General features: G+C 41.2%; 1 protein-coding gene across 2 annotated transcripts in view; it reads left to right on the top strand.

Annotated features, from left to right (window-relative positions):
- COL4A2 (collagen type IV alpha 2 chain) overlaps positions 1-13,164 on the top strand; it is a 225,864-nt gene that overhangs the window by 128,633 nt on the left and 84,067 nt on the right. For both annotated transcript variants that reach the window (XR_003092498.1, XM_006017230.1), the window contains exons 4-5: positions 9,349-9,483; positions 9,574-9,618. Coding sequence is in view for 1 of the 2 variants with exons in the window: in XM_006017230.1 (XP_006017292.1) it covers positions 9,349-9,483; positions 9,574-9,618 (180 nt within the window). In the remaining variant the exon portion in view is untranslated. The remainder of the gene's footprint in view (positions 1-9,348; positions 9,484-9,573; positions 9,619-13,164) is intronic.

Below are 13,164 nucleotides of genomic sequence, written 5' to 3' on the forward strand. Positions count from 1 at the left end.
TAAATTGGCTTTACCAAGTGGCAGGTGCAATTAACATCTTAATCGTGTTGTAAATCTAACGTGTGTCATGGACCATTATGCATGATATGAATATAACCCATGCAGTGCTATTTCAAGATAGCACAATGCGGTTGATTTTTATACTGCTGATTATTTTAACAGAAACATCCTGCTTCTCTTGCATTGGGATTTAGCATCACCACCTTTTTTGCCCCAATTTAATTCCTTACCAAGGCTGTCCCAGAGTTTGAAATTAGTCTTGAGTATTTCACAAATGTGCACCTGTGTTGTTTAAGTTCATTGACCAGAGCAGTAATGGTGACTGCCATCTAGTGATGATTTTCTGAATTCTCTTAATTGAAAAGAATACTGGAAAGCAAAGTTTAACATTTTGTAAAGTTTAATCCATGAATGACGTAGAAATAAGTTTATTATGATGAGCTAAATAAAAGTGATGTTATTACAATGTTTAGAGTTCTTTACGGTTTTAGATGACCAGCACTCACAGTTGAGTGGAATTTGCCATGCATCCTTAAACTGGCTACCTTGCAGTGGCGTTTTACTTATATGGGACTATTTCTGATAGTTGGCCTGAAAAATGCCTTTGTTTAAATCTTGCAAAAGCTGTCTAACAACTGAGCCAGGTATATTCTTTTTTTCTAGATGGGAAGTGTTTTGTGACTGGAAGTTGCTCTTTTTTTGGTTGGTTGGTTTTTATTTTACAAAACAGCTCATTCATTCCTCTTTGCAATATCATTTCCAATAAGGAGAAATATAGCTGGATTACCAAGGTAAAATATCATGCCCTTCTGAGCCCGAAGTATAGCAAGGTAATGCCCTCCTCTAGGTCACTGGAACGATGGTGATCCAGTCGTGGATCACAAGAAATTGTGCGTGGGCCCAGAGTAGTACCTGCTTAAAGGCAATTACTATATGTGCTTCCTAAATTGGTCCCTACGTGTGCAGGGGCTTACTATATTCTCAATAATCACTGAAAGCATATAATGGAAAAATAAGTCTGTCAGGGAAGTGCATAAAGGGGTTGTGATGCAGAAAATAGACGCAAGATAGTTCCTAGGCTGAGAATGACAAAGGGGTTTCGGTCAGTCTTTTTGTGCAGATGAGGACTAGGTGCCATCCAGTGTTTTTTGTGGTGGAGTTCAAAGATACACAGGTTAGCTTTAAACGAGATCTTTCTGCTACCAGTACCAATCTAACTATGCAGTCCACATTCCAGCATCTCTATAGCATACTGGATCTGCCTATAAGGGCTCCTTCAGTAAGGATGAACATCAAATCACAAGTTTCTCCCAGCCTTGCCCCATTATACAACACCAGGATTCTTGAGGTAAAAGTCTGTACCTTCTGTGGCTCAAACACATGGATTTCAGCTGGGCTAGAAAGTTGCTTCTAGCTTCTTCTCTTTCTGGAGGCTAACCCAAATGTCCCTATATTTCTAACCTTGTTTCCTGCATCAGTGCTATTTTTGGCAAAGTAAATATAAAATGGGACTTGTTTGTGATGCCATTCATCCTGACTGGGATATTTTTTCTGGATTAATCCACTTCACCACTTCTCAAGCTTCCAAGGCTAGAAAATACATGGCCCATTGAAGTGGATGTGTCCAGCACAACTGATCCACTTCACTGGGCAAAATACACATCACCCATTGGCCCACCTGTTCATGCTGTGAGAGGACAAGTGCCATGATCTCCTGGGGCTTGATGCACCTTGTTCTGAGGACCCTGGGAGTTCCCACACAGGACTAAGCTGCTCAAACCCTGAGAGTATGTGCCCAGCTTTCTCCCTTACTGACACACCCCAGAATCTCCAGGGCACATCCCAGTAAGTTGGGAAACCATGACTTTTCCCATTTACTGGAGCTGCATCTCAGTAAGCAGGGAAACACCATCTTTTCCCACTTACTAAGACATACCTTAGAGATCATGGGGCTGTTTCTTGGTAAGTGCAGAAACTTCAACTTTCCCTGCTTACTGAGACGTGCCCTGGAGATCTCTGTGGCAACACCTTGGTAGGTGAGGGAAGCCAGGCAGGCCTTCTCGGAGTTTGAAGGGCCTAATCCTAGGTGGTAATTCCCAGGGTGCATGGGATCAGGCTGCTCAAGCCCCCAGAACACCTGCCTGGGGTGACTGGAGAGCAGGGGTAGCTCCAGGCTGCTGCTGCTCTCCCATCATAAACTAAACACATCTACTGCTAGATAGCAGCACAAATGGATACTACCTTCATCCATACCACCTTCAGCCAGGGGTATGGCTGTCTGTTTGCATGGTCTTTGTGTTGGCACAAAGGCAATGAAAAGCAACTTGTGTTTCTACCCTTAATATTTTGATGACTGCTTTACACCCATTTATTGTGAGTTGCTTTCTGTCTTTTGGGCAACTGTCTCCCTTTCATGGTCAACCAGCTGTCAAGTCTTTGCTGGCATTCGATCTTTGGCCTCACTACCATTTCCTTCTTCTTTAGAGCCTTATAATTACTCTGCAAAATTCTTGCCCCCCCATAAAATTTACAAGTCCCATTTGACTATTGTGCTAGCAAGGCTTAGGTCTCCAGTAGGCACCAAGGGAATGGTGAAGAGGACATTTCCTAAAGCAAAGATCACAGAATTGAACTTTTCTTTACAAGAACTGAAACTTTTCTAAGTTGATGGAGTTAATCTAATTTCTTGTCTCCCAACCTGTAATGTAGAATCATTTTGTTGTAAGGGAGAGTGAATCATCAGTTTCAGTACACCAGCTTCAACCTAGGAAGTGTTATCAAAAACAATTACATTTAGTAATGGATGGAGATTATTCTGTTATGGCGAAGCTATGAAAACTCCTCTAGTTCTATATGAATACCATTCCTGATAGGCTATTTGCCCCATTTGCCTCACACACACATTGTCTTGTTTTTTTCACCCCATTATGAAGTCTTGTCTTTTTGGATTATCAACTCTAAAACAGAGGAAATTATACTACCTACCATATATCTTGGTACATGCATTGACATAATGTGTCTTTAAACTGGTTGACATCTAGGCACTACAGCAATCTAAATGTTTATTGTTAATAATAATAATTGTCCAATGTTGTGCACCTATGGCAAGTTTTATTTTTTAATTTTCTAAGTTTAGCAGTAGAAAAATAAAAGTTCTACAGTGTGAGAGGTCTGAGGTCCTAAAAGAACTGAAGTGAAAAAAATGTCTAAAGCATATGGACATGCCAGAGACCTTCCTTTTTAGGATCTTTTTAATCTACTGTCTTAATTACAGAATGCAGTTATCAGTAAATTAAATCACACCACTCATAGCACATTCTTTCACTTATTCATTGAACAGGCACTGATTTGGGACAGAAATTGCAAACATTTTCTGGGGAGAATTCTGCCAGGCTTCCTAGAATTCCTGACCTTTGCTCCAGCCTCTAAATAGATTATGCACATGCCTGTGTTGGACACATGAATTGTGTGAGACTTTTTCCCAGCTCTTTTAAGTCATGGGAAGAACATGACAGGAATTGCCTACTTAAAAGTGTATCCTGCCATCAATAAAAGCATAAATCATCTGGATAGTTATGGAAGTCTTGTGTAAGAACTGATGGGGAAGTAAACCCCATCGTTAATCTTCCAGGATTGCTATTTTCCTAGTTTCCTTGCACACGCTTCTCAAAAACAATTATCAAGTGATATGCCTACACACTATTCTGTGAATCTACACATGATGAGAAGTTGGTGAGCAATTCACCTCAACCATGTTCTAAATCTGCATACGAAACAAAGTGGTAGACAATTATAAACATGCATCATACCAGTAAGTCAAGTTACCAATTCTTTAATTATTGAAATTACATCCAAAAGACTATCTTAAAACCTGCTCAGGTAATAACATCATTGTTAAGTATGCAGAGACATTTAGTCTTTACTTCAAGCCTTCGAGAGAGAGATCATTCTTCATTACATTGATATTTTTTCAGTCGTTGTTCTCCTTCACCTTTACAAATGACCATAAATTTTTAACCCCAAGGATTATTAATCACTTAACAAACTAGCCATAGAAATGTGATCTGTGTACCTCTTGATATCTTTAAATCAAAACTGGCAGATGTTCTGACGTTCTGGAAGACGTACTTTACAAACATAATAAGGCTCTTATTATGTTTAATCAAGAGGAACTGGGTGAAATGATGACTTGTCAAGCTAGATCAGGCTAGATCAGGCTAGATGACGTGTCAGGAGGTCAGGCTAAATCATCTAATAGCTTGTTCTCATAAAATGTGTGAATCTATGGGTCTATCACTCACAAGTTAAGAAATACTAGTATTAAGGTTGTCTGTGTAACTGGCCCTTTTGTATATTATATGTATGATGGTATAGTCTTTAGTTCCATGTTCACAAACTGGTAGTGTTGAGGTAATGTAGTCCAGCCTTGATGGTCCAGGAGATAGCTCAGGGGCAAGAATACTTGTGGGTGATATATTATTGGACCAACTTTTTGGTTTTGATCACCAACTGTTTTTTTCACAAGATACCTTCTTCATTGAGTTCATGGGATGTATAGTAAGCCTGTGCAAAACAGCAAGTATTCACTTCGGATTTGGAGGGACAGTGATTCCATTCAGTGATTTGAATCACTGTCCCGATTCGATTGCATTTCCCATTGAATAATTTACTTTTGATGTCTGCCTGGGACTCTTGGGTATGCCTGAGAGTCTCAAGGTCACAACACTGTGCAGAGATACTAGAACTAGCTCTGCACCTTGCTGGGATCACCTGACCACAGTTGTTTTTTCTGCTTGGTGTAGGGGTTGCTGGACCTGATGATCTTCTGAGGTCCCTTCCAGACTTACAGTCTATGACTCTATGATTCAGGCGATTCAGATTAAAAGATTCAGCACCAATTAGAAGATTCGGCCATAGACTATAATGGGGAATCACTAAAATACCTATAACTTCGTCATTTTGTGGCAGATTTGAATGAAAACAGCAGGGTTGAAAGCCCCTTCTGAGGACATGAAGCCTGCCAAGTTTCAAGGAGAAAGGGGCAGGGGTTTCTGTAAAAGTGTACCTCAAACTGTTGAAAGCAAAACTTGTATCACTTGTGTGTGTTAAGGCAGAGCGGGATGAAAACAGCAGGGATGGTAGGCCCTCATGCAGGCATGAGGCCTTGCTGCAAGCCTTCAGAATCTCTGAATCTCTCCGAATCGATTTGGAGGCATCCAGTTTGATTCGGACCTTTTTAATGGGTCTCCGATTCAATTTGGAGTCAGAGATTCAGCCGCCGAATAGGGCCAAATCTCTTCCAAATCAAATTGGCTACCGAAGCGTCACACAGCCCTAATGTATAGTACTTTGAGGATAAATTAGGGTTGTATGGGGAAACCCTGAAAATTTCAGTGTCATAGAAACCCTGATAATTTCAAGTCCTGGCTTGAAAACACTGAGCTGTCCATTGTAAGAAAATAGTTGTAAAGATTTTTTTAATGTGGGCCAAACAATGTGTTTAATCCCAGTTTCTTTCTTGGAAACAGCAAAAATGTTTCAGTTGAATATTGCTGGTAAAATTCAGGTTGAAAAAGATACCCAGCATGAAAAATTTCAGTCTGGTCAGTTAAAGTCTGACAAAGTCACAAGCAATCGAAAATAGAGTATTCGAATGAAAAATACTTGGCAACTGTACCAATAGGCAACCCTATCAACTCCATCTGTAATAAAGAGCTGAGTAGGACTGGTTAAGGATAAAGACATTCTACTGTAAGTTGGGCTTGGCAGTCAGGATGTGTGAGAGGAACAGTGGGAGTACAATTTAACTTTGATTAAACCAAACGATGAAAGATCAAACTGAAAGGCCAAAAATATGTCAGAGCCTGAAGTCTGAAGACTAGATATGTATCAAAGGAAGTTTAACATAAACACGACATGAAAACTGAGTGAATGAAAATAAGTTTCAGTGTCTAAAACAGGGCTGTAGGTTGTCTAAAACATTTATTCATAATTTCCAGCTCTTCAAATTGTGACAAGCCAGCTCTTTTTTTGACTAAATCTTTCAAATGCTTTATTTTCATGTTGCCGGTTAACGTTCCTTAATAACCTTTGTGAAAAGACCTGGTGTTCTTAGTCCAGTTCCTACTGAACAGGAGAAATATATTTGTTCACAGTAGAAAAGATCTACAATAAGGGAAAGTGGAGAAAGGGCTGATGCAGTGCACCCTGATGTGCTGACTGGGCAAAGGAATAGGCAGACACCAATATGATATTACAACAGTGCTATTTTCTTAGAGCTTCATGATAAGCTCTCGGTTTTTGACAGGGTTATTTATAACATTGTTGCACGTAATTCAGGAAAGTTAACCCCAAGAAATTACCAAAAGATAGCAAGGAGGTGTTGGGGAAAGTCACATGCAGGAGCATGGCCCTGCCACGTTTCAGTCTTTATATCCTCCACAGCGGCTTGTGGAAGGAGACAGGCACATTGCAGGTGGATCATTATTAGCCATCCTAATAGAAGGCAGTGCTTGTGACTCAGGAGTTGCTGCCCACCATCGTAGCCTGGCACGATCCTGTTCACTCTGTCTCTGTGCATAGTTCCACAAGCTGATCTGGCATTCATTCATTTCAGTGTATGCATAAAACCTTATTTTCATTACACAAAATCTTTCTCTCTCATTCTGGAGTTATTAAAAAAACATGTTCTAAAGTCCCTCAACATTTAATTTGAAACCTAAGCTAACTCAGGCAATGAATTAGCACAGATTGTGGATTGGAATTTTGAATTACTTGTTTGTTGTGTCACTTTTTCTAATACATGACATGCGTGTGCTTTAAGATAATATTTGAAGCTCTGTGTAAAGTGTTTATGGAAAGGACAGATTAGCATGAAATAGTGAATAATGTTATATTATTCATAATGATATTTATTAATTTTAAATCAATAGCTAAGATAGTTTAATAGGAACTGGTGTGATGTCGGTCTACATGCTTTAGAAACAGAAGATCATGGGGTTTGTGTACGTCTACAGTAATATAGCCCCTATTGCCGTAGAAATTTCAGGCTATACCACCTGTCTTGCATTCTCTATACCCCACCTTTATGCTACAGCAGCATATGAGGAACAGAGTTCTAGCTGTGGATATGTCTCCTCCTCCCTGGGCCCCATTCCTGAGCTATTTTTTTTTGCATTTTTTATGGGATCAAACCTTCCATTTTTTCCACTTGTAAGTTGATGTTTATTTGAATAATATGTGTTCATTTTAAATATGCTAACAGAAAGGAAACACTTGCTTCCTTTTGCTAAATCACCCCAGCTTTGCCTCACCCATAATGCAAGTGAACTGTAAATGGCAGGATGCTGCAGAATATTTGTGTCCAGTCATAAACACATCATGGTGCCTGTTTCACTATGACATCTTAAATGCTTAAATCCCTGTGTTTTGGCATAGGAATCAGTTCTCTCAAATAACCAAATGGTATATCACGTATAGGAGATCCATATTAGAGACTAGTCCCACAGGTGTAACAAGTAATGCAGTCTTTATACCATTGCATTCCTGGCGCAATGGTGTAATGACTGCATTGTAAAAACTACACTGAGTTTTGCATGTGGTTTCATTATGTATGAACTAAAGTGAAATAGCACAGCAGACCTCCTGCAGATATCAAGTCACACTGGGTGCATTTACACATGCACTTTACTGCAAAGTTGACTAATTAGCTCCATAGTAAAGCATCATTGTCTGAATGTACGCCCATATTAGGGCTCAGTAAATTAATTAAGTCTGCTGTAGGCTAGCACTGTCCAGGACAAGTACTATCTTACAACAGAATAATTTATGCTGCCTCATCACATGTGTAGACTGTGACCAGTGCTGACTGGGGCACAAAGATGCTACATAACGGGGTCTGCCTGCCAGCTAGGCCCGCATTGTAACACCCTCATGCCTCAGCCAGCCTCAACGCTGTCACCCAGAGTCCCGGGCTGCTCTGTCCCAATTTGAATTGCTGCAGTCCCAGGTGCATGTGAAGACACTGCACCTTAGTAGTAGCTGACTCTGGAGTGAACTGTGCCGGTGTTTATTCAGGTGCACTAATTACACATGTAGATGCATCCACTCAGGCTTTTGGGCCAGTAGTAAAAAATCCAACAGCTTATCCACAAAAGGAATACTGGAAATCCTAGAATTAATTGTTTGTTGACTTATCATTTTTTTGCCACAAGTATATTTCATATTGGTTGGAGTGGAGGGGTTGTTGTTTTGCTTTTTGTTTCATTCTATAAAACCCTGAAATTATCTTGTAAAGAAGAGGGCTGTCGTAGAGTGGTGAGCTGGGGGATATATGAGTATTCTACATTTTAGTGCAGCCTGCATATATACTAGTTGTACAGATAGTAGTATTGTTTCTACTTGGTTTTGCAGTGATTCAATTTCAGAATTTATTATGAAAATCTAAATACATTTCTTAAAGAACAAATCAGTTAGAATATGCATAATCAGGATGTCTTACTGGATGGCTCCTCACCCTGATTAAGAGAATTTTCCATATGGGAGAGTATGATGATGCTGATGATGATTATTTACTATTTAAGTGTTATTATTGTGCTTACTGTGTTGATTACTGAACAATATATATGGAAACTATAACTCATATTTATAGTTTTTTTAATGCTTTATTTCACTAATGAAAGCTTAAGCTATTGACTAAAGTCTTGAAATGGTCTATTTCTCTGATTACCTTTGTCATACTGGCAGCCCAAGGAGAATTGATTTTAAATATGCCATGAAGTGCCCTGAAGGGAGTTTTTTCAAGGACAGGAGAGCCTCAAAGCAACTCCTTGACCTATGCGAATGCCATTCCTTAATCGAGTACCCATTCTTCTATGAATCTTTTCTACTTACATCCAAGTACCTTGATTCATTACCACAGATGTTTTGCAGAAACATCGCAGTTAAATAGATATTACAATTAAATACATCTCATTTAATTGGATTGTGCTGTAAATGACTGCCTTAGATAGATGGGTGTTGCTCATCTGAATCTGGCTCTGCTTATTCCACAGATAACCTCTCTTTTATAGAGTAGTGAATATTCTAAGATGAAGATCATTTTATTTTCTTAGTCTTATTTTCATGCATTGATTTTGTCTTGTACATTACAGCAACAGTTGTGTAGGTTGTGTGTGTTGTTCTCAAAGATCTTCTTCAAAGTTCCCAGCTTGCCAAAGTTACAAGAGTTGTCTTGTTTTTTTCTTTTTATCTACAGAGAAGTTGTCTGTTGCAAGGAATCCATATCATCAGTCACTGCATATTACAATCATTCCTGAAAAAATCCTCTTTACTTTTTTATTTTGTCAGGGCCAACCAGGACCGCTTGGACCTCAGGGATTCCCTGGACCACCAGGATTAATAGGTATACCAGGTTTAGAAGGTCCCAAAGGTCATAAAGGTGAAAGGGGGCAACCAGGAATAACTGGACCAAAAGGAGACCAGGTAATTTCAAATCTTCTATATGTCCCATTGTACTCCTGAAGAACAAAGTAGCAGGGTAATGCTTTATTTTAATTGCATTGTTTTTTTCAGGGCTTAAGAGGAGTTACCGGCTTTCCTGGGGCAGATGGTGTTCCTGTAAGTAGTCTGATATTTCATACCTTAGAAAGCAAAGAGTACTGAGAATTGTTTGTCACTAACTGTAACCATTTCATACTGGAATGGAATTATTGTCCTTTATAAGTCCATGTTCCAAATTCTACCCTCAGTTACATGCACACAGCCCTTGCAAGTCAACAAGACTTGCTCAAGCGAATGCAGTTGCAGACACGTAACTGAGGACAGAATTTTGCCCCTTCCACTGTCATCACAGATCATTAAGTTTCAATTTCTTTCTCTCATAAATTCAAGAATTTGCTTTGGGAGGAGTGAACCCTTAGTGTGTTCGTGAAGGTTGCTGAGCTAATCATGCCTCACTGAATGAGAGAGAATGGACAGGCATAACATTTGTAGTGTTTCAAATTTTGTCAGGGTTTAAAACTTTAAATAAATGGAGTGTTTCAGCTTTGGACAGACAGGCAGCACCCTTGTTATCCCTCCCAGCTGGAGCACTTCTAAAATTACTGCAGCTGCATGCAACCGTGTCTGGTGCATAACAGGGTTGCAGCAGCCTGCAGCTCTGCTTATGCCCACCAACCACAAAGTTGCTTGATTTAGTCATGGAGGTGGAAGGGAGTAAGAGGGGGCATAGTTCTCCCAGTTCTGCAGCTTTCTGACTCTAGCAGCAACTTGAGCACCCAGAGTAGTGGGACCCCCTGTGCACTCCCCTGTGGACCCGGAAGTGGACTGGAGATGCTTCTGGTCCATTTCCGGGTCTGCTGCCAAGTGTGCTCTCGACCACCCCCCTCCCCGTGCTCCTGTGGGACGCTCCATCTGCCCCATCATCTCAGCATCACAAGCCACCTGGTAGCTTGAGGTATGTAGAAAAAACATTTAAAGCTGTGTCTATGGCTGAATCATCAAATCTTTCCGAATCTCTCCAAATTGATTTGGAGGGTTCTGAATCAATTCAGAGAGATTAAAGGATCTCCTGATTCAATTCGGATTCAGAGATTCAGCCACTGAATTGAGCCGAATATCCGCCAAATCAAATCAGAAACCAAAGCTTTGCAAAGCCCAAATATGTACCATACAGTGGAACAAAATAGTATAAATCAGTGGCTGCTTCTTCAAGGTACATTGTTGTCACACAGTAGACCATTTTATCTCACCTATTCTTCTGTACAGTAGTCCTTTGGAACCTTTCAAGAGCCCCTGACACGCTCATTTAATGGCACAATTAGATCTAATCTCTAGTCCCAACAGTCACACCTCCTGCCATGCTACACGTGCATGGAATCAGGGAGTAGATCCCAGTCATGCCATTACTATTTGCAAGTGCAGGGGGAGCCCAGGATCATAATCACTGGAAGCTGAAGGAGTTCAAGTGCTTGCAGATCCAGTCCAGCTGACAGTCAGCTTATGTTCAACTGCTCCACTGGATCCTACTGGGGACTCAATCAGCTCCCACACAGTCTGGGGCTAGGCTGATAATCAGCTGGTTGTTGACCCCAGTTGGGACAGTTCTGAGTCTGGTTCAAGACCAGGACTGTCCTGGCTGAGCTGACAATCAGCTGATTGTCAAACCTCCACATCCTGCAACTCTGGCTAGCATGCTGAGTGCAGAGAATTAGCGACTCCTGGTGGGAGATGCCAAAGTGTTTACCTTCTTCCCAGGGATTTTAAATCCCACAGAAAGTTTCTGATCCCTCACACCTGGCCACCTGGCCAGAGCTGCCATGCATGGAGTTTAAAGTCCCTGGGATGGAAGCTACCTCAGCAGTGCTCTTTAAATCTCCCCACGCACTGGGACCCATGGTGCAGGGCATAAGCAGCTGAGGGGCTTGGCATTTCCAGCAAACCAGATGCTGTTTCCACAGGTGCCCCAGGAATTTAAAACAGCAGGTGTGCAGCTGCGAATCCCAGCTGCACTTACTTTTTAAAGGCCCAGGGCATAGTAAGCTCAAGATCAGGGAGATGCTCAAATGGCAGGGATTGGACGGTGGCATTGAATCCAGGACTAAATACTGGTCCCAGCCTGATCCCACTAATTGAGATGGGGATCTCTGTGTCTCAGACCCTGGGGCTGCCCCATGCCAGATCCCTATGCTCTGCTGAGCATTGGGATCTGTTGTGATTCAGTCTCAACATGCCACATGTTCAATTTAAGGTGTGGTATAAGCAAGCGACAAAGATGTTACACATTATTTGCAGAATATCTTTGTCACTCATTCGTTATATTATCTCACCATAAATTGGCTCTAACTAGTGGACACATTACTATTTAGGGAACAATTAATACCTTGGTTGTGTCTTAAGTGTAACGTGTCTCAGGGCCCAAAAGGCATGTCTAAGCCATTTGAAACATTTCAAATGTCATGTCCAACCACACCCAGAGTATTTTGGTCCATGCACGAAGCATATCCTCAGGATCCAGATGATGAGGACAAAATTGGATCCTTAAATTATTACCTGTTTTTAAAGCACCTTCAAAATGTAAGTCAGCTTATTGTTATTATGTGTTGAGTTTGTCAGTCTGTATGAGCTGCACAACCTTAATACTTTCCCTAGGAACTGGAATTCTGTAGAAATGTAAGCAAATGATCAAGGTTCATGAAACAAGCCTATCAAAAATTTCTAAAAGCAAAATCATAGTTTGGAGCGTAGGCGTAAAGAGGGTAAAAGTTTAAGATGCAGTAAAGGATATTTTCCCTAGTTTACACTCCTTTTCATCTCATGGCATAAAATAATAAACAAATAAATGTGAGGCCCAGAAATCCCTGGGCAAATTTCCCAGGACTGGACTTCCTTTGCAGTGCTCTCTGACACTAGGGCCTTTCTCAGCCACCCACACATGCACATCCACTCCTCTCTCACCCTTTTTGCTTCCAGAAATGTTCCATATCTGTTCAAGGCATTGTCTCTCACCCTCTCCCTCCCTCCCCTCACCCCCTCTCTCTCTCTTTTCTTTTCCTGATAGCTAAAGCTGAAGAGTCCCCTTTCCACTGTGATTAAAACCTATGCATTCAAAGGTCCGGATTGTCTTACCAGTTATTCAGACACATCATTGTATTGACTTCACTGAGGTTTTAATGCACACGGCTGATGTCTGTGTGAGGAGAGAGAGATGTTTTGGCTTCAAGACTATGGGTCTCTCTTAGGACATTGGTTCTATGTAGAGGTGTGTGACCCCATTCTGCTTGTTCTAAATGCCTGAGAAAGTCTCCATGAAGATCCATGCTCAATAGCTAGACTGCTCCTAGTATTTAGCTTATTGAGAGCTATCTGGGGTATCTCTACACTGCACTCCATTCTGTGGCATAGGTATACCATCAAATAATTCCATTTTTCTCTTCCGACCTGTACTCTACCTGTGTTCTGCTTCCCTGGCTGCTTCCCAGTTAGCTGCCTCCAATCAGGCAGCAATGGTGACTGTGAGGAAGCAGTGGCTGAATGCAAGCGTATGAGGCTAGAGGCTAAGATGAAGGCTGCTGAGGGTGAGAGATCCTGGTGCTTGCTGGAGGCAGGCAAGTGCCAGCGTAGCTGGGCTGTTTTCTTTCTGCTCACACGTGGGAAGGTGAGAGA

The sequence above is a fragment of the Alligator sinensis genome, unplaced genomic scaffold (assembly GCF_000455745.1).
Source record: "Alligator sinensis unplaced genomic scaffold, ASM45574v1 scaffold288_1, whole genome shotgun sequence".
Classification (NCBI taxonomy): Eukaryota; Metazoa; Chordata; order Crocodylia; family Alligatoridae; genus Alligator; species Alligator sinensis.